This window comes from Carettochelys insculpta, chromosome 9 (assembly GCF_033958435.1).
Source record: "Carettochelys insculpta isolate YL-2023 chromosome 9, ASM3395843v1, whole genome shotgun sequence".
Taxonomy (NCBI): Eukaryota; Metazoa; Chordata; order Testudines; family Carettochelyidae; genus Carettochelys; species Carettochelys insculpta.
In genome coordinates this window covers 6,006,732-6,034,619 of record NC_134145.1, presented here as the reverse complement: position 1 = coordinate 6,034,619, position 27,888 = coordinate 6,006,732, and the positions used below count along the sequence as shown (strand labels likewise).

Below are 27,888 nucleotides of genomic sequence, written 5' to 3'. Positions count from 1 at the left end.
GGTGCAGACTGGGAGTGGGGCTAGAAATGAGGGGTGCAGGGTGTGAGAGAGGGCTCCAGGCTGGGGCAGGAGGTGAAGGCGTGAGGTGGGGGAGGGCTCTGGCTGACCTGCAGGCTCCAGGGTGGGGCTGGATAAGGGGGTTTGTGGTGCAGGAGGAGGGATGGATTCTGGGGTCCCAACAGCACTTACTACAGTCTTACGAAGCAGCTGCCAGGTCCCTGCAGCCCCTTGGCACAGGGAGGCACCACACGCGATCACCCTCCCAGTTCCCACGATCCCCAGCTGTGGGAGCTGCAGAGCCATCACTCAGGTTGGGGGCAGGCATCAAACCCAAGGCTGTATTTAGGGGCCGCCTGAGCAGGGAAGTTGGGAATTTTCCCCCTCTCCTCCTGCAGCATTCATGTGCATTTGTTCCTGTGGGACACTAGCAGCAGCATTTAACTTGCATTTGACAGAGTTAACCGAGGTGATTCCTGATCTGTCCTACACACCAGCTCCATCCTCCCTGCTGTTATTTTTCTGATATACAGCAGAGCCCCAGTTCTCCGACTCCTGGTTAAGATGCAGTGTTGGATAACAGGGGGTTGGATAATCTCCCCCAGCTCCATGGGGTGCAGCAGCCGGCAGGCGCCCGGGGAGCCAATCCCAAGCAGTTGATAGCCCCTCTGCAGCTGGCAGCCTCCCCCACCCTCGATTATCTGACTTTCGGGTTATCCCACCGCCATACGTCCCATTTATATCAGATAATTGGGGTTTTACTGCTATATATATATATATAGATATATATAGATATATAGATATATATAGATATATATATATCGCTGGGGATTGAGGAATAAGCACGTTGAGGCTGAAACTGGACCGCAAAGCCCAAGCCTTTATGGATTCTAGCATCTTATGACCTCCTTGATGATATTGCCAAGGCAACTCTTAAAGGAGCCATTAGCTGTTCCTGTTTTGTTGCCCAAGCATTGCTTCAGTACAACCCTCCTATCATCCAGAATGAAATCAGATACTCCTCCCAGCCATTCTCAGGCAGTTTTACAAATGCCTCCCAAATATACTCCCATTGGATTGTGAACCAGAGGAAAATCAGAAACGTTCTTTCCTGCAGCAAAACAATTTTGCTGAACTCTTGGGCCAGATCAATCCTCAGCCGGTATAAATCTGCAGCTGGCGCAGCTCTCTTGAAGGCAATGGGAGGTGCTGATTTGTGATCCGTCCCAGCTAACGTAGCTCTATCTTGTCTTTTCCTGTGTACCACTCCTGTGGCTAACGGGCAGGGATTACATATGAAATGTGAAGCCTATGAAAAAAGCGTGCACTGCTCGCTGTGTGTGAGATGACATATAAAGCAGACAGGCTACTGGTTTGGAGGACGAAGCTGGTGCTAGGGGTTGATGCTTGTGGCTCTCTTATTTCTTGTCTTCTTCCACCAGTTCAGCCCTGTAAAGAAGTTGGAGTTTGTAACTGTCTCGGAGCTAATTGCCTGGGTTGTTTAGTTTACGCTGGGAAGAAACTTGTGTTCAGATCCAGAAATTGCATGTTGGCCTTGTAGAGAGTACCTAGCTTCTGTTGTGTGCATTTTGAGATGGGACATAAGGGGGCAGTCACTCATTGTGCTTTTCTGCCGCTGGCCCTTTCTGTCTGGCACACAAACAGCTGCCCCTCTAAAGGTGCCGTTGTGCAGTTGGATAGCTCTTTGTCTTCCAGCAGGGAAGCATCTGGTGTGTCTTCCCTTTCTGCGAGGAAATGGCACCTTCTCACACGTGTCAACTTCAAGGGCCGTGCTGGAGAATGGCACTTTTTAATGAAATGGTATAGGATCTTTAATGAGGGCAAGGCTTTTCTCTGGCTGCCAAAGTGCTGGCCCAGTTTTCTTTTTAAATAGTTTTATTTCTCTAAAAAACCCTGTGGGGAGGGAAATCACCATCTAACTAGAAATAGCTGGATTAGCCAGATAGTTGACCACTCCACCTTGATTCAGCTTCTGGAGTCATGTGATTATGGGAGACTCGTCATTCTTTTTTGAAGTCGGTTTCAGTGTAGCCGTCACGATTTTGAAGAGAAGTTTGAAAGCATGACTCATAACGGGTCAAAAGGCACATGGAAAAAAGGATTATTTTTTAGAAAATCTGATTGCTTATAAAGCAACCTCCTCCTTTATGGGCAGGGCTGACTTATGACTTTTGAACTACTGTGACTGGCATTGCTGTACAGATGATATGTAAATCATGCACCACCCTTCCTGTTATATCTAGCATCACAGAGTGATTTACAAAGAAACTGGTCTGGTGACATTTAGACAGTTTCAGAAAGTAGTCCCAAATATCACACTTAACCTCTCAGTCTCTCTTTCAGTCCTTGTGATTTTGACAATCACATGTTCTTTTCTTTTTCCATGTAAATGCATTTTCCCTCCCATCTGGTTTCTTTTGTTTTAGGCCTATCTGACAATACAAGGGCGACTGTGAAATTAATTTGTTGTTAAAATAAATCAAATATTTTTTTCTCTAATCTTTCAGTTATGCTAATTTTAAGCTTTCTTTACATTTTTAGCATTTTTTTTAATTTGGCATGGTCCCTGTAAGGGTGAATTGAGAGCCTTAATGCTGAAAATGTGTTCACTTGTGTGATTATTAAATAACATTCGTGAATGATAATTTAACGTCTTTGTGTGTTCCCACCATATAAATAACAATTCTTCTTCTAGCTTAGTAATGACCTTATTTTAATGACAATAGACCTCTAGCAAGTAATTAGCTCTCCATGCTCAGCATTTATTTCCTAAAAGAGGCATCTCTGAATACTGATTTTTCTTTTCCCCCAAGTAATTTATTTTGCAGAGCTAATTAGCAGTCCAGCTATGAGTTCTGTCTTTGCAGTGATCTGCTCCTGGGCTTCGTCTTAAAGAAGGAAAAATATTAGCTTGATAAATATGTATTTTACGATCATTTCAACAACCTGATTTGGTCGTGAAATAAAGCTGCCCTTTCGCTTCTTAGTATGCAGTTGTGTCAAGTCCTGAATCCCATCTGTCAAACCTTGGGACCAGAACTAGACATCAGCTACTGGAATTCTCCCACCAAAGCCAAGTGAGCTGCCCTGTCCTATCTGCTTCCAGCTCTCAATCCTCCGGTCACAGGTGTTGTCCTTTTGGGAACTATGTGGGACTCCAAGAGCTAGAAGATCAAGGCCCAGTTGATTCAAAACATTCAAGAACCCATCTCCGAGAGTGTGTCTCCACTACAGGGAAGATGGACCTGCCGCAGTCGATCTTCTGGAGTTTGATTTAGTGCACCTAGTGGGGACACGCTAAATCGAACTTACAGGGTGCCCCCATTGACTGTGGTACCCCTGCATCCCATTAGGAGTAGGGGAAGTCGATGTGAGTGCGGGGTCCTGTCAACCTCCCTCAGTGAAAACTGCACGGAAGCCTGAATTAAGGTATATCAACTCTAGCTATGTAATTAACATAGTTGGAGTTGCATTCCTTCTTCTCTTCCCTGGGTGTTAATATCTCCCCATTAGACTCTGACAAAGGCTCACATCCCCCTGCCTGATCTGACTTGTTTTTTCCTCTTTTGATAAGTACTATTGATCCTGGGCCATTTCCACCCTGCTGAATAGACCTTGTCAGCTCTGGCCTTCCCTTTTACTGGGACCTCACTCTTTAAATACCCCTCTGAAACCACCTGCCACTCATGCATCTGATGAAGCGGGTCTTTGCCCACAAAAGCTTATGCTGCAAAATATCTGTTAGCCTATAAGGTGCCACAAGACTTCTTGTTCGTCCTTAATTTGACATTCCCCTGTAGTGTAGACCTGCCCTGAGATTAAACGATTGCACATGCAGGACCTAGACAAAAACACAGCATCACAATGCAACAACGGTTTGGAAGGAGCAGCGCGGATTTATGGTAATTTACATTTATAACAGTGTCTTCTGTCCCAAAGGTACCTCCAGCACCACTAGGGTGACCAGACAGCAAGTATGAAAAATCAGGTAGGTGGCAGGTAATAGGTGCCTCTGAAAGACAAAGACCCACATTTTGGGACTGTCCCCATAAAATCAGGACATCTGGCCACCTTAAGCACCACTGCAGTCCAATTGCTTCTGAGAAGGACCGCAGTAGCCAGTCAGCGCACAGGGCCTATCCAGTTCTGATTCAGGTCCATGGAAACACTCTTCTTTACTTCAGGTGCAGCTGGATGATTCTGTTTGTGAGCAACACCGAAGTGGAGGAAGAGGAAAGTTTCAGGCACGGATAGGCGATCTTACTCCCCTTATGGAAAAATGCAATGGGATCTTCAGCGCCTGCCGAGCTAGACAGATTTTGCAATCTTATCCAAGAGACACACAGTGTCAACTGCGTGCAACTGTCGAAAACAGGGATGAGCAAGCAGGAACGGAGGGTGGACTGCAGGAGTGATCCTCCTTCGCCTCAGTGGGCTGCAGCTGCCCACAGCCCACTGGTGTCCCACCTGCAGCCCTGTGGCCCCATCTGCCCCCTCCCCCTATGCCTCTTGAGCACTGGGGCACTGAATCCCTGCGTTTACCTGCTCCTACCCTCCCTCCCAGCATTTTCAGAGTGCACGAATCACCTGATTCATGCTCCCTCCCCACTCCTCTCCCTCCCTCCCAGAAGTAGAACACTGTGAACAGCTGATTTGCAGCATTCCAGCTCTGGGAGGGAGCAGGAGGATGGGGATGGAGCATGAATCAAGCGATTTGCAGCTCCTGCAAAAGTGCTGGGAGGAAGGAGAGAGGTGTAAGAAGCACAGGGCTCCAGGGATGGAAAAAGCCAGGGGTGCACAGGCAAGCAGGTGGAGTCCCAGTGGCCTGCATGTGGCTTGTGGGCTTCAGGTTACTCACCACTGGTCTACACATTTCCACTCCAGCTGATTTTAACAGGTCTGGAAGATATCAGCTTGCTTGCAAGGGGAACTCAGCACTTGGTGTTTCTGGGCTCAAAGGGCCTGATTCAAAGCCCACTGACCTGCATGAAAAGACTCTCATTGACTTTAGTTCGGCGATTGTGCTGTTTGAAGCAGGAGCTTGGTTATTGGTTCAGCACCTTCTGCACCTTGAGAACAACTTCAGGCTCTAAAGCTCTTACACATTAGAGCTGTGATTCAGTGAGGCAGTTAAGCATGTGCATAAGTCCCCTCATTCAGCTCGTACTTCATTAGGGGGCTTTGGTGCTTTGCTAAATATATTAAGGTAGCGCTCAGCAGTTCTTAGAATGCGGCGGTGGGTGCATGTCAGAGAGAGTTCAAGAGAATTAGGGGTCACTGCTCTTGTTTCAGGGCTAGAGGCTCACAGGCTTTTTCATACCAAGGAGCACTGTACTCCGAAGTCTCAGAGAGGAAGCTGTGTTAGTCTGCGTCTGTAAAATCAAGGAGGAGTCCTGTAGTGCCTTAGGGTCTAACAGATTAGTTTGGGCATAAGTTTTCGTGTCTGTCTGATGAAGTGGGTTTTACCCGTGAAAGCTTATGCCTTAATACTTCTGCTAGGCTAGGTCTACACTAGACGTTAAAGTCGATCATAGATATGCAATTTCAGCTATGGCAATTGCGTAGCCGGAATCGATTTATCTACGATCGACTTACCTGGCTGTCCTTGCTTAGGGAAGTCGAAGGGAGAAATTCTCTCCTTGCGAGATTGAGAAGTACACGTTGACTGTTGACCCGTGCTCCTTCGATTTTGCGTGTCCCCGCTAGGCATGCAAAATCGAACCCAGGAAGATTGACCATGACCAGGTCAATCTACTGGGTAGTGTAGACGTACCCGTAGTCTTTAAGGTACCACAGGACTCCTTGTTTGCCCTCCACAGGTAATAAAGTGAGGCTCGTGGTGTTATTTAAAGGGAGGAATAAACTATAAGAATGTGGCCACACTCAAAAAACAAGCAGAATTGGATGTACTGAGAATTCCGCCCCCCAGCCCCAGAACCTTTCTTTCAAACCCAAGTAAAGGGATTTGGTGAATAAATACATTAGAAGTAGGCCCACGAGAGTCCCACATGAACTTGTATGACTGGAGCTGGCTTTGCAAGTTGTGCTTTGGTTCTTGTCTCCTTGAGACATAGTCCCTCAGCAATCCAGAGAAAGCAGACATCCAACCTTGGGTGAACGATACCAGCCAGACAGCACTCGAGAGTGCAGGTAGTTTTCACATGGTGCTTCATCCTTGGCTGCCAAGCCAGCTGATGCGCTACCTGCATAAGACACATTGTTTTGTCTGTTCTTTTTTCCACACAGAAAGAGATGACTGAAAGGATTTGCCACTGAGACGATTTCTGCCCAGGAGTTTGCCTGTCTCGTCTGGAGCCTGCCTGCAGTGGGATGGAAAGGCAGAACAACGAGCCATCGCCCTCCACGTGGAAACGTGACAGGCACAGCAATAGGTGTATTGCTCAAGCGCCTTATTGCTGTGGGACTTAAACCTCCAGAAAGGTTTTGAACAGAATTCAGCATATCCCAGTCTCGGTTCCGTGGATACTTCATTTTCAGAAGCTGTTGCCCAGAATGGGGATGGGACCCACAGATTTCATTCTTCTCCCGTGAGCTCTGATCAACTGCTTCTGTATTTCTCCTCAGTCCCATTCCCCCAGCCCCTGTGCCGCTGGTGTCTCCTCAGTTCTGTGGATCTCCATTAATTGTAGCACTGACGGCTGGTGGGTGAAATCTTCCAGCAATGACATCTGCTTCCACTCCCCCAATGTCCTGTCCCAGCACTGAGCTCACTGGAAAAGCTGAGCCGGATTGTGTGGAGCTGATCTCTTCTTTGGTTGACCCGAAGTCATGGTTAGGAACACCGCGAGGACGTCTCTAGGGCATTATTATACCCTTCTCCAGGTGTCTGAGTAATAGTAGCGTGGATCAGTCCACTGCTTGCCACAAGGCAACTCCCTTCTCTCTCCCAGTCTTGTGCAGCGTCCAGCCCTCCGGGGACCAGCCTGGAACCAAGCCCCCGGCTAGGCCGACTAGAGCACTTGGCTGGTGCTTTGCTGTTTGTCTCCTGCGGTTTCTCCTTCCCCTTGTCAGCCATTAAGAGACTATTTCCAGAGCCTCCGGTGACGCTTTGATTTTAAAAGGGAGCCCTGACAATCTCTTTCATCAGGGTAATGGGCCCCCAGAGAATAGTGCTTTGATTCTGGTGACAGTTTTCGCCTTTGAGTGAGGAAGGGGAGCGAGGCTTTTAACAGGCCGTCTCTGTGTTCACTGTTAGTTCTTCCTCACTAACTTCAGCCTCTAATTTGCTCACTGGGCAAGTCAACCTCCCTCCTCCTTTTTCCCTCCTTCCCAAACCATCCTTAATGACTCATCTGGCAAGTGAAGCGCAGTTTCTGCTAATCAAACCATGGGCCTGGTCTGAGTCCAAGCACCGAGATAAAAACTGGGTGTGACGCCATTGAGTTGGCTGGAGTTTCTCCTGAATCCCATGGGTGTAACTGTGAGGTAAATTAGGCCGTGTGTGTCTACTGTGCAAGTAGCACAGTGCTGAGGAGGATGATAAAAACTCTGGAGTCGGACTCAAGCTGGCTGGCAAGTTTTTCCCCAGGACATGAACGAGAGCAGAATGCAGCTGGTTTTGTCTGCGCGTGTCTCTTTACCAGTCCCTCTGGCAATATGGCTCATAGATAAAACTAAGTTTTAGTCAAAGTCGTGGGCAGGGCCTGGGCAGTAAACAAAAAGAGTCTTTCCATAGGTCCTATTAATGAGAGGTGATTTGCTTGCCTTTTTTTCTCCCCCCCCCCCCCCACTATATATGTGCCCTGTGCTCTCATTTTTGCTCCGAAATCTGATGAAGTGGCTCTTACCCGTGAAAGCTCATCACTTTGGAAACCTTCCTAGGAGGGTAAAGAAGCACATTCTGCCTCCATTTACTCCTCCCCAACCCCTGCCAGCTTGGGCATGGGCCGTATGGGCATATCGCCAGATCTGAAGAAGTGGGTCTGCCCAATGGAAGCTCGTCACCTAATAAATTATTTAGTTAGTTGTAAAGTGCTCCATGACTGCTGGTTTGTTCTGCGACATGTGTGAGCTCTGAAGGCTGTCCCCGCCTCACGTGCAGTGCTTATCAAAACTCCAACACTGGGTAGCTGCAGAGGATGTCAAGTTTTGCCTCAAATGTCACAGTGCTCTTAACTAAGGCTTGGTCTACACTAGGCGGGTAAGTCGATTGCAGATATTAGCGTAGCTAGAATCAACTTATCTGCAATCAACTTTCCTGGCCATCTTCACAGTTGGAGGTTGATGGGAGGAACTCGACCTCTCTCGCTCCTCGTGATATCAAGGCATGTAGGGGTCAACTGCTGGCCTCAGATAGTTTGATTTCACGCATCTCTATCAGGCATGCAAAATCAAACTCCAGAAGGTTGACCTTGACTGGGTTGATCTTCTGCATGAGGAGAGAGAGAACTCAGCAGTTTGAGCTTTGGCCTGCTAAACACAGGGTTGTGAGTTCAATCCCTAGGGAACCCACTGGGGTCAATAGATTAGAAAAAGAATGGTGCTTGGTCCTCCCCAAAAGGCAGGGGACTGGAGTCCATGACCTCCCAAGGTCCCATCCAGCCTTACGAGATGTGTATAATGTAGGCAAACCCTAGTTCTTGGTCTAACTCCAGTGTACTCAGTCAGTGATTGTGGCCCTCTTTGGATAACGGATCATTAGCTTGTTTACAGCTGCAAGAAAACACCATCATGCTCAGCCCTATCTTCTCAGTGTCCTGCAAATCCTGTGGGCTTTGTGTGGTTAAAACCTCATGTAGCACTTGTAAACATGGTGGTCACAGCCATACATATGCCATCTCACACCTGCCAGCTGCTGTCTCTGTATGGGGACCATTTTTTCAGGCAGCAATAGTTCCTCCCGTTTCTCACTGAAGGTAACTTAATCAGTCTGAGCCATTCTTGGACCTTCATAAATCGGTGGCCTTTGTGACAGATGCCTTCCAGGAAAGCCAGTGTCATTTTAGTAGGTGGCATTGTAGTTTCTTCTTCCTTTGCACATGTAAATAAACCCTTTCTTTGAAATGTTCTGTGGAGCACTTTGGGCTAAAATGGAGAGAAGTGTCTTCCTGTTACTCCTTCTGGAAGGGTAACAGCGAACAGCATGTAGGTTTCCTCATGGTGCGGGGGTGGGGGATATTTCTCCCATCGACCTCCTTTATTCCTTCCGTCTTGCGAAGAGTACAGGAATCGATGCCAACCCTGACAGATCGATTTCTTCACTTTTAAGATGCTAATTGCATGACAAGCACCACATATCGTGACAGAACCTCTCAGCTTTGAATGCCTCAGACATGGCTCCTAGATGCTGTCCCCTTATCAGAATCAAATCCTGCATCTTGGTGGATCTTACTATTTAAACACTGACAGACAGCTAAGATCACAAGTTAGAAATTCCCCGTAGCAGGCTTGTAATGCCATCACCTACTCACAGAATCATAGAATCCTAGGGCTGGAAGGGACCTCAGGAGGTCATCTAGTCCAGCCCCCTGCTTCAAGCAGGAACAACCCCCACTAGGTCATCCCAGCCAGGACCTCGTCAAGCCAGGACTTAAAAACCTCAAGGGATGGAGAATCCACCACCTCTCTAGGCAACACATTCCAGTGCTTCACCCACCCGCCTGGTGAAGTAGTTTTTCCTAATATCTAACCTACACCTCTCCCTCTTCAACTTCAGACCATTGCTCCTTGTTCTGCCATCTGACACCACTGAGAACAGTTTCTCACCCTCCTCTTTAGAGCTCCCCTTCAGGAAGTTGAAGGCTGCTATTAAATCACCCCTCAGTATTTTCTTCTGTAAACTAAACAAGCCCAAATCCCTCAGCCTATCCACATAGGTCTTGTGCTCCAGCCCCTTAATCATTAAACCAGTGCTGTGTTATTTTGCCCTTTGGATAAGAGGTTATGTGAGTTTTTTGGTTTTTTTAGAAAAGCAGTGAGGAATCCTATGGCACCTTAAGGATTTATTTGGCCATAAGCTTTCGTGGATTTGGGGTTTTTTTTGTTATATATTAAACAATCTGAGCCACAGTAGAGTTATGATTGTGTCTTCCGGCCTTTCTCTGTGGAGGTTTTGTATATTACATGACATTAGTGTTTATATCACGTACTCTTCTGGGTTTTATGAAATTGAAATGTTAACACCAGTATTCAAGCACACCGGCAGATTTTTTTTGTTCACCCACTAATTTTATTTTTTCAGTTTCATCTGCCATAGGTGTTTTTTTTTGCAGAGAAACAAGAGAAAAAAGAAGATGAAAAAGAGGGGGAAAGTGCCACTCCGATATTTTCTGTGTAAAATAACTGATACAATTCCACATGATCTCATTTTGTTGTTAATTAAAGAAACATGAACAAAGGAGTGTTTTTCACTGTCATTGATTAACCCGGAGCAATCATTGAAAAGAGACCGAAAGGAGGATAATTGTAAAAATGGGCCTGATCCTAAGGTCCTGAAACCCACTGGTTTCACTGAGCCTGGCCATAGTTTGGCTCAGAAAAGCGCTCTGATAAAGAAGACCCCAAAACCACTGCTGATAATGGGCTTGGAGTGTTAAAAAGGAAAATTTGTCCATGATGCAGGCAAATCAAATGTGATCGGCTGTGACAGGGAAGACGAAAGCTTCCCTGCAAATGCTTAAGTACAGTCTCAACTTTAAGCATGTGAGTAATCCTGTCATTCTCAGTGGAACGACTCGTGCAGTTACTGCTGTGAATAAGCATTTGCAGGTCTGTCGGATGAGAGCTTCACCTGCTTTGCTCTTGGTGTGAGTGTAGCAGGGGTAAGGATTTCCGGCCCTAGATGTAATTTAAATTGAAGATAAAAAGTGAGGCCTGTATCTGCTACCTCAGTGTAAATCCAGAGTAACTCAATGGTGTTTACAAAAGGGCACGAGACCAAAGGCAAACGTCTCTTTTGTGCGTCTCGACATTTTCCAGACTTTTACTTACCTGTCTTTTGCAAAGCACTCAGAGAGCAATGGATGAAAAAGGGCTATAAAGGAGCTCAGGATCATTTAATTCACTAACATTTCCCAGTTGCTGTGACCCAGTTACAGCTCAGTTAGGTTCCATCCAGACAGCAAATGGTAACAAGGTTGGAACTGGGTTAAGAGACCGCTGTGCTCTATTTGGGTCACATGGCCTAGCTGCAGGCCTCTGTGTTGTTTCTAAAAGCTTGGGTTCCCAGGCCCTTACATTTTCTGTGTTCCAAATTGGAGACAGAGGCACATTTCAATACTGAGCCCATGAGGCGAATATTCCATTGGAATTTAGCTCTTGCATTATGGCTGGCAGTGAATTTTTGTTGTTAGCTCCAGTATTAATCATTGCTGTCCTTGATGGGGAAACGTATTTGGTGTCTCACCTTGATGCGCCCCCTTGTCCCAGTGCACTCATGCATGTGCCAGAACACTGAAGCAAATGTCTTTTTAAAAGAATAAGTTAGAAAGAAGAGGGATCACTTTTTCCAGGGTACATAAAGTTGGCCTTGACTGGGCGTAGCTTTACAGCCTGTGTCCGGTCCTGTGGAGTTGTGTGAGAGTTCTCATGGAGTTCTGGAGCACATGACCAATGAGGAAAGGCTGGGAGGTTTGGGCTTATTTAGTTTGCAGAAGAGAAGACTGAGGGACGATTTGATAGCAGCTTTCAACTTCATGAAAGGGGGCTCTTAAGGGGATGGAGAGCAGCTGTTCTCAGTGGTGACAGATGGCAGAACAAAGAGCAATGCTCTGAAGTTACAGAGGGAGAGGTGTAGGTTAGATATTAGGAAAAACTGTTTCACCAGGAGGGTGGTGAAGCACTGAAATGTGTTACTGAGAGAGCTGGTGGAATCTCCATCCCTAGAAGTTTTTAAGTCCTGGCTTAACAAAGTCCTGGCTGGGATGATTTAGTTGGGGGTGATCCTGCTTTAGGCAGGTGGCTGGACTAGATGACCTACTGAGATCCCTTCCAGCCCTAGGATTCTATAATTCTATGATCACTCTGGCTGTCCCCTTAAGGCACTGCATAAGATTGGGAATCCTGAAATATAGCAGCAGGGCAAACCCAATGAAAATACTGAGTTCTTCATGGCTTCCACCCAAAGCTAAGAATTGGCCTCAGGTAGCTTGGAGTGCAGCCCAGGTTTGACATAAAGGTTCACAAACCTTGGCAAACCTTTCTGTGAACCTGTCTGGAGTTTGGGTTGATGGTGGAATCTGAAAGCAGCTGTGTGCTGGGGAGTGGTTGTGGGGTGGGACTCCTCATTAGCTGAGGGCTGTCCAAGGAAGTCACTCACTGTGGAAGGGTTGTTAAAGGTGGGGTGAGGATGTGGTCATTGGTCTTCCCTTGTGGTGGGCCCTCGTGTCGGGGTGCACAGAAGTCAGGATAAGCCACAGGAGAAAGTTACCCTGTGCCCAACTGCAGGTTAGGGATGGGAACACTGTTCCCTAATCGTTTCCATCCATGGACAGATTTATTCAATCCATGTGTGGAATAATTTTATGTGCACCAAGGCATGTGCCAATGTGTCCCACCAGGAGAAACACAAAAGCTAGCTGCGGGGGCCGGGGGTGCTCTTTCTAATCAGTCAGGTGCCTTTGGACTCTCTCCTGAGCAGCCGCCCAAGCCCACAGCTTGCAGGGAACACTGGACAGGCTTCCATCCCACCACCACTGAAGAACTCTCAACACACAAATCCCTTTGACTTAAGTGCTGTGTTGGTGGGGCATGCTTCACCCCGGTGGTGAGAGTTAGGCCCAGATGTCGTGAACAAGGGCTGGCCCCTGAGCCTGGGACAAGTTAGCTTGGTCTCTAGGCAGACTAATGAACACAGCTGAGCTACACCAGAACCGCCTGGCTTCCCAGGTTGCCTAATTGGCCTGACGGCTCCCTAAGCCAGTTTTTCAGCTCAGCAGCAAGGGGCTAGCTGGTCAGTCCTTATACCCACCACTGTGATTGCTCTTATACCTGCCTTGCCTCCCAGCCCAGCGCCAGCCTTGCTCCTCACCTCCTAGTTCCTGGCGCAACTTGCCTGGGTCCTGACTACTCCAACCACTAGGCCCCACAGCTCACTTGCTGACACACAGAGCAGTAGTTCCAATGCTCAGATATTCTTCTACTGGGGTGCTAGCTAGATTCAGCTGCATGGTTGTCACTAACCACTAGCCTAGGAAAGATCCCAATATGTCACTCTAGGAGCAATGCCATCTTTGAGCATGCCCTGCCACAACAGTCCCCTGCCTCAGTTTCCCCCTGAGTTTCAGGGGTACTCCACTCTCAGGCAGAGACTTTTGAACAACACCACTTCTCTCCTGGGGTCCAGCTTAGTAAATATCTTGCAGCTCCCCCCTTTCGTTCCCTACTTACACTGGGATCTCCACAGTTCTCCTCAGGGCTCTCCATGGCCTGCCCAGAAACAAAGTTCAATCTTCTAATGTTCAGCGTTTTCATGGGCTTCCCTCTGGGGACTGAGTCATCTGGGAAAGTCCTGCCTCTCACTCTCCTTGATTGGGTTCGGGGCTTCCTCTGTGATTCACAGCCACTCACCAGGCATCTACCCACCGCCTTTACCTTTCCCAGGTGGTGACTAGCCGCAGAGAAGGAGCCATGTTAGTCTTCACCTTCACAAAACGAACCAGCAGTCCTGTAGCACTTTAAAGACTAACAAAATCATGTATTAGGTGATGGCTGTTATGGGACAGACCCACTTCTTCAGATCTGGAGAATCTCAGTTTCAACAAAGATATCAATTACCTCAGGCATTACAAGGACAGTTTCCCCATCTTTGATATTCATAGTGATCTCAGGCAGCCCGCTTAATAGACACTTAGCAGGAGGTAATTTTCTTCCCCATCTTCCACCCCTCTTCTGTCCTATTTAACTGTCGTCAGTTTTCATTTCATTTTTTTTCTATCTTTCTGTTATATTCTCTTCATGTCAGTTTACATTTATCCAAATTTTCCAGATCTGAAGAAGTGGGTCTGTCCCATGAAAGCTCGTCACCTAATAAATAATATAGTTAGTCTCTAAAATGCTACAGGACTGGTTTTGGGTTTGTTTTTTTCCTTCCCAGATGGATTTATGGGTCCCAAACTCTGTCTGGGAGTAAGAGGAGCCTGTCCCTCTGTCCCCACACCAGTCCTTGTTTCAGTCCCTCACACCAATGGTTCCCAAACTTAAAATATTTGCGTATGCCTTTCAGGACACCAGCCTTCTCGGTGTACTCCCTCTCCCAGTGCCATCCCAGGGCTTGTCCCCTGAGTTTTAGTAATTTGTTTTTGGTTGGGTACCCCTTGAAATCCTTTCGCATACCCCACTTTGGGAAACACTGCCTTACAACACCACTGGGGGGTTCGTATTTCTCCCCCTCCCAGACACTAACTGTTCCTGGCAACTGTATTCCCCTTATTCGTCATCTGTTTCTGCTATTCCTATGACATTCATTTGCCTTCCCCAGCAACTTTGAACAGGGTAACTGCCTTCTCAGATTACCTCCTGTGGCAGTAAAGAGTAAGTGCCCCATTACAAGTTGCTCTGGCAGGACCTGGCTTTAGACAACTGTAGAGGTCCATTATTACAATAATCTTGGCTACCTTTTACTTATTCGATCTGTGGTTACCAAGAGTTAAAATTCCAGCCCTGAAGTGTCTGGCATTCACTCCCTTCAGGGTAAAATGGAAAAAACCAGTCTTACAAAACTGTAACATCTGCTGCAATCATTTTTACAAGCTTTTCTGCTCAGCTCTGCAGCAGAGGGGAAGGCTGGTGATCGATTACCTTTACTCCTACTGATGAACGAACCCAAAATCGGTGGGAGTTTAGAAAGGGCTGCCAGGGAAATGGAGAGTGAATTAAATTAGCAATACAGAAAGAGAGAAACTGTTGCAAGATAAAGAGCCCGCGTCTTCTTGGGGGACATTATAATGCAAATTCCTGCCTATCATTTTATTGTAGCATTATTTCACTTGTGTGGGTCTTGTATTTTTCTTTTTGTAGTGTAGAAAATGATGGGTAACTCTTGCTTTCATACTAGATGTGGGGGATGAAGAAGGTTTCTGATTTAGGTTTTAACCAATCGGTGTTTATGCAATAAAATAGCGCCCTTTAGAAAGCATACTCCTGGAGCTGGCATTATTGCTGCATGTAGACAAACCCTTAGATACAACAGAGGGAGCAGAAGTTAACACAATACTGAACAAACCACAGAAATGGTTACTAAATTTGTGGTAACTCCAGGCCATTTGCAGGGCAGCTTGTTTAGATAAGGGATGTCTGCTCCCTCAGCTATACTACAGGGGAAGGTCAAATTCAGATACGCAATTTCATGAATAATATCTGCAAAGGTGAAACTGTGGATCTTCAGCACAAATGTGAAGTGTGTGCTCTTGTATTCATGAGAGACCTGGCATACTAAAGTCGTCTAATCACAAGCTACAGACATTCATAAACAGATGTACCTGAGGTACATCCTTCGCATTGAATGACAAGACTCGGTCACAAATGAGGAGCTTTGGAACAGAGCAGGACAAGAACCACTTGACGTTCAAGTCAAGAGAAGCAGGTGGGGATGGTTAGGCCACACGCTCAGAAAACCATCATCCAGCAGAGTCCGTCAACCTCTCACATGGAACCTGCAAGGCAAACGCAAAAGAGGAAGACCTCTGACAACGTGGAAAAGATCCACTAAGACTGAAGGATGACAACTGGCGTTCTCCTGAAGTCAGCTGGAAGTCTTGTCCTGAGACAGAGTCAAGTGGAGACTTCAAGGTGAGTTATGCTCCACACAGAGTCCAAGGGTTTAAGTCAAGCAAGTCAATTACCTATCTAAAGTTGACAGACTTTAAGTTGGGTTTCCACACTGTCTCCACTAAGGCTCCCGTTGACGTCCTAGCGGTGGGCAAGAGTACCACAGTCAATAGGGGCTCCCTGAAAGTTTGATTCAGCGCATCCCCATACTAAACCAAACTCCAGCAGATTGACCGTGGCAGAGTTGATCTTCCCTGTAGTACAGATGTACCCTAAGGTTTTGTTACATGGAGCAACAATGCAGCCTCCAGGAGTATGCTTTCTAAAGTGCACTAACGTATTACAAGTTCATTTGTACATGTGGACCCTGCTGGTGTGCTCTAAAGGTTCCCTGGTGTGCTTTAGTTCGTACTGTTTGCATCAGTCCTATACGGATCTGTAACCCAGGCCTACTTCGTGTGGTCCTCTGTCTCCCTCTAGTGGCACTTAGCTAAAGATTGATGAGTCAGTTTTAGCTAAGGACTGCTACTATTCCTACTTAACCCTTGTACTCTGCATGGAGTCATTTACAGGTCTCCTCCACTTCACTCTGTCTTGGGACAAAACTTCTAGCTGGCTCCAGGAGAACAGCCAAGGAGACTTACCTACTCAGTGGCCCGTCACAATTGTTTGAAAGAACCCCTTTCATTTCTCAATAGCCCCTCTGAGCTTGGAGATCACTGATGACTGCTGGGCACATAATTCTCAGAGAGCAAGCACACGGCTGCAAAGAGCCTCTGTTGTTAGGGCAAACGGCGACCTACCCGCATTGGTGGTACTGTGCTCCTGGAGAAATGCCAGCAAAAGAAGTAGCACGAACAGTGCCAGGATGTCTGGGTTCTCTTCCTGTCTTGTATGCTGACTCCTTGCACCACCAGCATCTGTGTAAATCACGTAGGACCATGATCTTTCCCATTAGCTCGCTGGGTGGAAAGCATGCTAGAACTACTGCACTGCCTTCGCTTTTACATCCTTGGCAGGTTTCCCCTGACAGCAGCATCCTGAAGACTCGGGGCTCGCTCAGGCTGAGGCTGCGTGAGTTTCAGCCTCCATGGCAGGCTTGGATTCCTTCTGCACAGAAACAGCTGACAGCTGTCAAGGGTGAAATGTCAAGAACGGAATCGGTTCAGTCCGTCACTGGAGTCTGTCTCCCATTGGAGCGTTTGGGCGCTAGAAATGAACTTTCTCCACCCTTCTGCAGCAGGGAGAGGGAGACCGAACTACTGAAAGCAACAAGTGAAGCTCACAAACTTCAGAACGTAAGAATGGCCACATTGGGTCAGGTCAAAGGTCCCTCCAGCCCAGTGTCCTGTCTTCTGCTAGTGGCCAATGCTGGGGCCCCAGAGATAGCAGTGGTATCAGCTCCAGTGAGTCACCGGCATCGAGTTAGAATGGTGGTGTGAGTAGTGCCTGGCCCTGGCGGGGGAGGAAGAGGAGGAGGCTGGGGTTAGAGTGGGGGTCTGGGGGGGTGCCTGGCTCTGGGGGAGGGGGAGGGCCTCGAGCCACGTTATATGTTTATTTTTATCTACCAATCTATCTATCTAGATATTATATCCATTGATCAATCGATCGATAGAAATAAACACATCATATGTGGCTCTTTGAGCTCTACCCCCTGTCTCCATGGCTCTTTGTCCCTAACTGGTTGGCCACCCCTGCCCTAGGCAAACCGCAGCTCTTGCTTTTCCAGCTTATGCGCTGAGGCAGAGAGAACAGCAAGCGGAACACTGGCCAAGATGATTCCAAACCATGACATGGTCCTCTCCCCCGCCGTTAGCCTTCAGGCGTGAAGCATGCATGCCCTTGCGCATAGGGGAAATCAGACCACGCGATGCCCAGTCCCAACTTAAAAGCACGAAAGCAGCTTTTGGAAGGGATGACCTAGTGATGTGGTAATTCATCTACGTTCCTGCTGTCAAACGGGGGTTTGCTCGGAAGTCAAGTGCTTAATTAGGGTTTGTTTGCAGAAGCTCTGTCAGGACTGACTTAATCAGCCATGTCACCCTGTTCCAGGTAGGTCACCAGGACTGACTCGGCATGTTTGGGTCAGGCAGGGCTGTAGACCCCACCCCAAAGGGCTTTCCATGGCATAGTCAGAGCCCTGGGAAAGGAAGTTGGTTTTCCTAACATGGGGAGATCAGGAGACAAGTTGCTTGATCATTGTCTTTGGTCCACCCCGTCTGGCGCACCTGGAACTGGCCACTGTTGGCAGACGGGATGCTGGGCTAGATGGACCTTTGGTCTGACCCAGGAATGGCTGTTCTTATGAGATGACTGAGGCTGGCAAACATAAGGCTGTGCTCAGATCCTTGCAGGAGGCCAGCTGAGATGGTGACCCTGTGAAAAAAGCGGGAGGATGGAGACTGGAGACACAGAAGAGCTGGCTTTGGTTTATGGGTCTGTCAGGGGCTTCACCACGGACATGCGTCTCAGAGCTGGATTCACTCAACTACATAGCCCCTGAGTGCCAGATTTAGGCACCAATAGCTGGAGTTTAGGTGTCACCATCCCAGCTTTGTCTCCACGGTGATGAGCAAAACTCCCATCAAACCCTGGAGGCGCCTGAATGAACTCAGCCTCTCCGTCCCTAAGTCTGTGAGGTAGGACAGGGCTGCCTCCCTCTAGGCCAGACTTCTATCTCCCCCCTGAGCCCTGCTGCAGTCTGTGAGCCAGACGCAGACATGTTCAGCTGCCTCTCTCAGGTGCAGGGTCCAAACTTGTAGGCATTCCGACTGGATCGGGGCCCAGACTCTGCATGGAGAAGGAAGTGGCAGTAGTGCTTTTAGCTCACTGGGAGGCCCAGCCTCAATTCCCCTCTCTCTTGCTGGTGGGGAGAAAGGCTTTGAGTGGGGAGTCTCCTGCCTCAGAGGGCGATGCCGTAACCACTGAGCAGAGGGACATTCTGACATGGAGTGAAAATGATGCTGTGGCTGGGTGGTTGGAGTTCCCACCTATGAGCAGGAATTCCCCGGCTCCCAGAGTGGCACAGGTTCAGCCTCAGGACGGAGGAGACTTCCGTATAGAATACCCCACAGCTCAGCGGGGAGAGAAGGCACCCAAGAGGTGGGAGACCCCTGGTGAAATCCTTTCTCCCCCTCAGGCAGAGCAGGGAATTGAAGCTGGCCTCTCTCAGCCCAGCCAAGTGCTACCCATGGGGCTAAAACTTACATGGCGAGCACCTGCCCCCATACTGAGAGGCAGGTGCTGAAGGGGTGGGAGCTGCCTTGAAGCCTGGTGATCTGAAAGGCCCGGGGGCTCCTGGCCACTGCCGCCACTGCAATGGGCAGAGTGCCAGGCCCTTTAAATCACCTCCAGAGCCCTGGGCAGCATTGGCTGCTGGGTTCACAGAAGGCTACCTGAGGAGGTTAGGCCCAGCCCACCTCTTCCACTGGAGGCCTTATCCCTTTTGGGTACCCAGACCCAGGAGATCCCCACCTTGTCCAGGGACCCAGCAATTCTGCTGGCAGCCCTGGATAGGCGCCTAACTCATTCTTGCAAAAATCACACGAGCTACTTGACTCCTAAACATCAAGGGAGGAAGGGACCATCCGCAGAACCTCGCCCACCTGTTCCTGCAGTAGACCCTGAAACACTCAACCCATGATGTAAAGACTTCCGGTCACAGAAAACCCCCATTTACTCTTGCTAAAACCTCCACGTGACCCAGCCGCATGAGGCAGAGGAAGGAGAAAAGCTCCCATCGTCTCTGTCTAGCTGACCCAAGAGAAAAATTTCTTCCTGGGGGGTCAAATGAGTTGGACTCAGAGCGTGTGGGCAGGACCCATCGGCTGGACAGCTGGGAAAGAGCTCTCTGCAGTAACTCAGAGCCTTCCCCATCCAGTGTCACCAGACATTGGAGATATTTGCTTCTGCAGTCACACATTGGCTACATGCAGAGCCTTCCCATCCATGCGGTGTTCAATGCAACCGCTCCATACTTTGGGGGACCCCTGTGTGTCAGGAGGCTGTAGCAAAGTGGGGCCAAGGGCGGCTCAGTGATTAGCAGGGGAAGCAGCACCAGCAGCAGGGGTTGGATCCACCCCCCCACTCACTGGCTATGAGGAGGGGCGAGTCCACGCTACGCTCACCAGCAGAGTGGGGTGGGTCCACCCCATAATCACTGGCTGCGAGGAAGGGTGAGTCCACCCTACATTCACTAGCAGCAGGGGTTGGGTCCGCCCCATGTTCATGGGTGACAAGGGTTGGGTCTGCCCCATACTCACAGGCTGTGGGTGGGGGAAGCGGTGACCCAGCTCCGGCCCTCCTCACTCCACCAGCTCTCAGCATCGCTCTGGGGAGAAGGGTGGAGTCCAGGCGGGATGGGGGTGGAGTGGAAGTGGAAAGAGGTGGGGTGGGGCACGGCTGGAGGAAGAGGTAGATGTCCTGGGCGCTGCACCGTCCTAGGGCCAGCCCTGGCTCCATGCCATTGAAGGCAGCCCATCAGCCCAGCTCCTCCATAAGCTCATCGAGCTTGCTCTCACGGCCAGTTCGGTTTTTTCCCCTACTGCCCTCCTTGCACTGCAGGCCACTGGCTCTTGTTCATGGACCCCGCTACCAGAGATAAGAGCCTCTGGGCCACCGGGGCTTGAGCTTGGAACTCTGTGGATGGGGAGAAACGTGGCGTCTCCCACTGGCTAGTTTAGGGGGGTTTCTGCCTAGCCAGCTCGCTTCATGGCTTACAGCCCGTGGGCCTCTCTCGCCATGCAGTGCACAGTGAGCCCAGGCACCTAACGCGGGCCTTGTAGACTGCAGTGTGGCTCCTGGGAGTTTGCTAGCAGAGGGCTGGGCAATATATGGCCCATGGGCCGCCAAGCCACCAGATCCCGCCCGTGGATGCAGTGGGTGCTCTCAGGCAGGCTCCCTGCATGCTGGTCAGAAAAGCAGCTGCCCTGTTTGTCTTTTGACAGCTGAGCCTGGGGGCAGGGGAGAGGCTTCCAGCACTTCCCCCATCCCCAGCACAAGCCCACTGGCTAGTTTCTGGCCAGTGGGAGCTTCTGGTTAAAGCCCCTTCCCACTTCCCCTCAGGCTTTCAGACGCACCTTTACTAGGTCACAGCCCAGACCCCGACACCACAGTCCCCTGGCCCAGGGCACAACTGCATCTTTCACCCCACCTTCCTCCCAGACCCCAACCCTCCTCCACTAGTGACCTTGACCACTTTCCATATCCTTGGAGTGCCGCCCCTCCATCAAAAATTATTGCCCTCCCCTCGACTCATGCTTGTGAGTTTGGCACTGCAGTGCTGGACTTCCCCAGAGCCAGGCCTTCACCTTTCTCTGCTTCAACACTCCCATGTAGAACGTGAGGGTGTTGAGACACTGATCTACCATCACCGACAGGGCCCTGGCCAGACCCTGGCGGAGGGGACTGGCTTGGGTTCCCCTACTCTGGCCCCCTGCCTTGGGTGTTGGCCTTTGTTCCCTCTACTCTTTTCCATCCATGTGTTGAGTAAGTATTGTTTTGTGGACGCTCTACTAATCAGCTGAGCAGCCTTGGAAACTCTACGTACCACACAGCTTCTGGGAAACACTGGTGGTGGCCTAGCCTGCTGAATACAGCGATCCTGGGCATTGGCTCACGCTACCCTGACCGCAGAGGGTCATTATAGGGACTCTGGATGTTGACCTGCATGATCCTGAGCACAGGGGATCATTGGAAGGACTTAGTAAAAGACACAGAGGCTGTGGCTACCCTAGCCGTCGCCTTTTGAAAGGGGGATGCTAATGAGACTCTTCCGGATATGCTAACAAGGCTCTGTCATGAATATGCAGCACCTCATTAGCATAATAGTGGCCACGGTGATTCGAAAGTGCTGCTTTCAAATTGTGTACTACTTGCGTAGCTGGGACCCTGTTGAAAGGACCCCCCGGACTTCATAAGCCCCATCTACCTATTTGCTTTTGGGAAGAAGGCGCTTTCAAAGACTGGGGGGGGAGCTTTCGAAAGGTCCCTGTCTACACGGGTGGCGTGTGATTGAAAAGCAGCACTTTCGAATCGCTGTGGTCACCATTATGCTTATGAGGTGCTGCATATTCATGTACTGCCTGATTAGCATATCCTGAAGTGTCTCATTAGCATCTCCCTTTCGAAAAGCAGGGGCTCGTGTAGATATAGCCTGACACTGCACCACACAGTCCTAAAATGTGGGGTGCCCTTAAAACTTGGCCTGCTTGGTCTTTTCCCTGCTCTGACGGGTGATGGGGAGTGTTAGCCCCAACCTGTGTTGTAAGAACAGGTTAAAGAAAACAACTTAATAAAGCCATGGGGCAATACACCTGCTTTTTGCAGATAAACCCCTGTATTGCAAGGACTGCTGAAAAAAATGGTCACTCGGCCAATGCTGACCTTTTCTGTTCGAGCACATCGAAACCTATGGCATTTCCCCCCAAACCTCCGTTCCTCTTCAGCTGAAACTTCGGCCACTGACAAGATAATTTCCCTTATGGCAAGATCTGTGCCTATGTTCCAGTCACTGTACACAGCACAGAACTCTTACCCACGCTGCTCTTTAGATGGGCATGTTCGCCGGAGACGATGACGCTTTAAAGTGAGAAATGAGCTTCTCTTTGAGAAGCTGGAAGGTTCAGCTGATTTTGTAGCCACACAAGAAAATGAGCTTTTTGCTTTATTTAAATGAAGCAGGGGGCTGGAGTGGATAACCTCCCGAGCTCCCTTCCAGCCCTAGGATTCTATGATTGACAGTAATTTGGCCCCATCTTTATAACTTCTTTGTTTCCTTCCTCCAGCTCCTATCAAGGTGTCTATTTAATTGCAGCCTGAGAGAGGGTGCTAATTATTTCCAGCATTTCAGGTTGATAGGTGACTTTTTGCCCACTTCCTGCAAAGTGTTGAATGTGTGTGGTTTATGATTATTTTGGTATTCTTATTGCTGAAACTCCTACAATCCACAGTCATGGTTGAAGACCCCATTGTCTTAGATGTTCTGAAACACAGAACAAAAAGACAGTCCCTGCCCCAGCCGAAGACGACCTCCCAGTTTGCTGTATGCCTAAAAGAGCTAATGAGCTCCCAAGAGGCATAAACAGGAATTTTGAGTAGTAGTAGAGAGGTTCCTTTACTTCTAGATTTGGTTAGGGTGAGCAGGTACTAGAATCCAGTGGCCATTTCTTGCAGGGCCATCCTTACCCGTACGTGGAATATACAGCTGCACAGGGCACTCAAAAATTTGGGGCATTATTGGATCTTAATGTCCACCCACACACCTCTTCCTATCCCTGTTCTTTGGCTCTGCTTCTTCCAGAGAGCATCTAGTTTAAAAACCTGATGGAGCTATTAGCAAAGCATCAAACTTGTGACAAGAGCCATTCAGGTGTAATGAACCTTTTAACAGGCATTTGCCAACCCCAGCCATACACTGTCCATTTCTGAATTTACTGTAGCAGTCCTACAAAAATAAAATAAAATAAAATGCAAAGAGGAATTTCAGAGCTGCAATTCATTTGCAAATTTGACTCCATCAGCCAAGGACTGAACAGAGACTGGGAGTGGTTGGTCCATTACAAAAGCAGTTTCTCCGCTCCCGATGTTCATATCTCCACATTAGCAACTGACAATGCCCCCTCCTCCCCCTTCCGATGAACTGACTTGATTTCTCCTCTCATGATGGTCACAACTCCACATCAACTGCAAATGATGGGCCACATCCACCCTGACTGAATAGACCTTGTCAGCTCTGGCCCTCCCCTTGACTGAGCTGCCCTCTTTAAATCCTTCTGTGAAACCCCCCAGTCATGCATCTAATGAAGTGGGTCTTTGTCCGTGAAAGCTTATGCTCCAAAATATCTGTTAGTCTATAAGGTGCTACAGAACTTCTTGTTGTTTCTGAAGATACAGACTAACTCGGCTACCTCTCTGATGCTAGAATTTCCTGGGGGAGTCAACAGGACCTGAGTTGAAAATTTGCTTTAAAATATTTAATGAGTGTGGTGGTAAGATCATAAAATCGCATTTCTAAAAAAATAATCATCCCCCACAAGACAAGCTGCCATCAGGCATAAGGTAGCCAGTTTAACAGCACTGCATAGGGCCCCTATAAATGCTAAGGGTGGCCCTGATTTTTGGCGCTCATGGTCCAAGAAGGATGTTGAGAAATTGGAGAGGGGTCAAGGAAGAGTTACGAGAATGACGGAAGGATTAGAAACCTGCCTTGTCGTGATAGCCTCAAAGAGCTCAGTCTATTTTGCTAAACAAAGACAAGGGTAAGGGGTGACTTAATTACAGGCTAAGCATACGTATATGGGGACTAAGTACTTAAACCTGGGCTTTTCCTTCCAACAGAGGAATGTAACATGACCCAGTGGCTGAATGTTGAAGCTAGACAAATTCAAAGTGGAAATCAGGAGTGAACAGACATAGGCAGTGAGTGAACCTAAAACTGTGGGAGGCAAGGCCCTGGCCCCATCCCTTCCACCTGAGCCCCAGTTGGAGCCAAGCCCTCCTAAGCAGGGGGAGGAAGGGAGGGCAGTATGCAGACCCAGTGTAGAGAGAGAGTGAGTGGCTCCCTCCAGCCCTAGAGAGTGGGCAGCATGTGGCGGGAGGTCTCCCAGGTCCCAGAGTGCAGGCGGTGCCTGGCCCCAGCTTCCCCAGCCACGAAGGACGAGCAGTGCATGGAACCAGCCTGCCCCGGTGAGCCTACAGGGGAAAGGGAGAGCAGGAGGCATGCAGCCCCAGCCTTCCTCAGAGCATGGGGAGGGTGCAACACCAGCCCTGGAACATTGGCACGTGCAACTCCAACCTCTCCATCCCCGCAAGGACTGGTGGCCTGGCCCCAGCTTCGGCAGGGCTGAAGCCCAGACAGCTCTGGGAGACTGGGGGAGATGCACTGAAAGGGGGTGGGAGCTGGGGGTGGAGTGTGGGTGGGGTTGGGCTGTCAGTTCAGGAAAGCACTACCTGCCCTCACCTCTTATACCTGCTGCCCATGCAGTGCGTATAATTAGCCACTGGAACAATTTACCGAGGGCCGTGGGGAATTCTTCATTGCCTGACCATCTGACAGTGAAGCTTGGATGGTTTTCTGGAAGCGCTGCTCTTGGACGTTCTCCAGCCTGTGCTATCCAGGGGGTCCAACTAGTTGGTTACAGTGGTCCCTTCTGGCCTTTGACTTTATGAAGCTGTGAAAGAGCCTAATTCCCCTTGCCAGCCATGAGTCCTTAGCCTCTCACAGGGCTGAGCCAAGGGGAACATCTGCAGCTGTATAAGCTGGGATTTAGGAGGAAGGAAGAAGGCACCCAACCCACACAAAAGGGAGGTGGAATGCCACACTTCAGGGTTAAATGGACTCCTGGGATCTGGAAGAAGCCCAGTCGTTTTACTGTGTGCGGTTCTTTCACCTTTCCCTGAAGCACTTGGTCCTAGTTATCAAACGCCCAGTGGTCTGCTCCTGGGTGCGTCTACAGCAGCCAGCTACTTCGAAGTAGCCGGCACAATGTCGAAATAGCACGCATTGCGTCTACATGCGCCATGTGCTATTTCGGCGTTGAAATCGATGTTAAGTGGCGAGACGTCGAAATCGCTATTCCTGTCTGAAGATGGGAATAGCACCTTACTTGGACGTTCAACGTCGAAGTAGGACGTGTGTAGACGATCCGTGTCCCGCTACTTCGAAATAGTGGGGTCCTCCATGGCGGCGTTCAGCTGAGGGGTTGAGAGACCCTCTGTCCAGCCCCTACGGGGCTCTATGGTCACCGCATGCAGCAGCCCTTAGCCCAGGGCTTCTGGCTGCTGCTGCTGCTGCTGCTGCAGCTGGGGGTCCATGCTGTGTGCACGGGGTCTGCAACCGGTTGTCGGCTCTGTGGACCTCGTGCTGTGCAGGCCGAGTGTGTTTGGGAGTGGTCCTTTAAGGGAGCGACTTGCTCTTGCCCCAGAAGGTCTAGTCCAGCCTGTGACCCCATCCACAGGCTTTGCTGGCCCCTTATTTCGATGGGGAGCGCTTGTGTGTGTAGACGCTCCGCATTTCCTTCCGGGGTGGCTCCTTTCGACGTTCCCTGTTGCTACTTCGATGTGGAACGTCGACGGCGCCAGCCCTGGAAGACGTGTAGACGATATGCATTGACATAGCCTATTTTGATGTTCTTACTTCGAAATAGGCTACTTCGATGTAGTGTGCTAGTGTAGACATAGCCCCCATGTGGCAGTTTCTGTGCCCCCACATGTACCTACGACCCTCTTGGTTGGATCAGTTCAATGACCTGATCTTCTCTCTAACAGGACTACAAATCACACTTGCTGAGGGATGGATCTAAGAGTTTGATTATTTTCCCCACGTGTGTCTCCCCGCTACTCCTCGTTAGAGGGAGGGGCTACAATGATATTCAATGGACCAAAGTCACCACTGGTCATTAACTTCAGTGAACCGGCTTATATAAGGAGACCACACTGGATCGGATCCATACTCCATTTTCTTCAGAAGCCTCTGTCCACCAGGCAAATTAGGCCCCAGACACCTTGCTTGGGACTACATCCCACATCCCGACAATTGAGTATCCAGTAATAAAGGGCTCCTACTTTTCATTCTCTTGGTTATTGGGCAAATATAGAGGAGAACCTACCTCCTTCCCTTTTGTACAGCTCTTTGGGGTGGCTAGGAAAGAACAAAGAGATTTTTGTGAGGAAGTTTTTGGGTTTGTGATGCTGTGGCTTTTCCTTTTACCTCTTAATGGTTGTGTGCTTATTTCTTAAGAGCCAGTTTCAATGTTCCAATATTCTTCTCAGGACCCGTAGTTAATGTAAAATGCCCTTGCGAGGACACATGCTGAGAACTGTTTTGTAGGGGTAGCAGCTGTTTCAGCTTCTCTCTCAGGTAGTTCTCACTTGACCTCCTCAGTGTATGTGGACTATAACTGAGTTTGAGTTAACAAATAATTGCATGAATGAAAAAGGGAACTTCATATAACCAGGCTGGGAACTCTGCATTTCTTCATTCGAAAGTGTTGCCAACTTAAAATTCGCCTCCTGCTTCTGCTCTAAGTAATCCCTGTCACAGTCTTTCTGTGACATGGCTCCCGTCCCTGAAGCTCTCAAATGCACTCAAATCCACCAGGATTATCCTCAGTGTAACACTGTGTCTTTCCGATAGAGTCTATGAGGGCATTAAAAACAATTCGCTATTATCCAACCATTCAAAGAGGCATACTTGTGGCATATTCTTGGGAATAAGGATATAGTTCATGTACAGAACATAGAACCATAGGGTTGGAAGCAGGGTTCTCCCTCATTTTTTCCATCAATGGGCAGAATAAATTTTGCTTTGTGCACCAAGGTGTGTGTGTGTGGATGTGCCAACAGATGCTGTCTGAGCACTCAGCATACTGGGAAGACTGGGGGGGGAAGAGACCTCAGGAGGTCCTCAGTTCCAACCCCTGCTAAAAGCAGGACCAACCCCAACTAAATCACCCCAGCCAGGGCTTTGTCAATTGGGTTTATGGGGCCCTATGTAGTACTATGGCCAATGACTGTGTGGGAGGGAGCCCTGAGTCATATGGACATGAACCAGCCTGTGGGCTCTGCCTGGCAGCGGGAAAGAAAGTTTTCTGTGTACTGCAGGGAAGGGCTCCCCCAAGCACTTCCCTCCCACTGGTCCCATTGGCCAAAGTGGAGCCATTGGGAGCAGTGAGAGGTGGGGCAAGCAGGAAGCGCTTCCCTGCCATGTGCAAAGTTGCACAGAGCTAAATGTGGAGCTGCACCAGGTAGGTGCCCCAATCTCCTGCCCCAGCCCCCATACTCTGCACCCCGACCCCCAACCTGCTCCTGCACCCCCTCCCACCAAAACCCCCACTTTCATCCTTCTGCTGCCCCTTCCCTCCCAGTCCCCTCACCCTCTGTCCTAGCCCACTCGGGCACCCTACCTCCTGCCCTATTATCTCTTATTAGATAGGGTGATTAGGTTTACCATATTTGACCTTTCAAAAAAGAGGACACCCTGGACAGGGAGCATATCTGTATCAGTATCTGCCAGCTCACATTGTATTATTGTTCTATCTAGACTATAACACGTTAAGACGATGTGGGTTGGTATATCCTGATACAGATACTGTCCCTCTCAGGAGTGTCTTCTTTTCTGAAAGTTCAAATGCGGTAATCTTCATT

At 49.1% G+C, this 27,888-nt stretch overlaps 1 protein-coding gene across 1 annotated transcript in view; it reads left to right on the top strand.

Annotated features, from left to right (window-relative positions):
- The window catches only part of MOB3C (MOB kinase activator 3C), a 54,497-nt gene extending 44,125 nt beyond the window's left edge, over positions 1 to 10,372 (top strand). Inside the window, exon 4 of the mRNA XM_075002555.1 lies at positions 6,265 to 10,372. Within this exon, the coding sequence (XP_074858656.1) occupies positions 6,265 to 6,294 (30 nt within the window). The 3' untranslated portion in view covers positions 6,295 to 10,372. The remainder of the gene's footprint in view (positions 1 to 6,264) is intronic.
- The last annotated feature ends 17,516 nt before the right edge of the window (positions 10,373 to 27,888 follow it).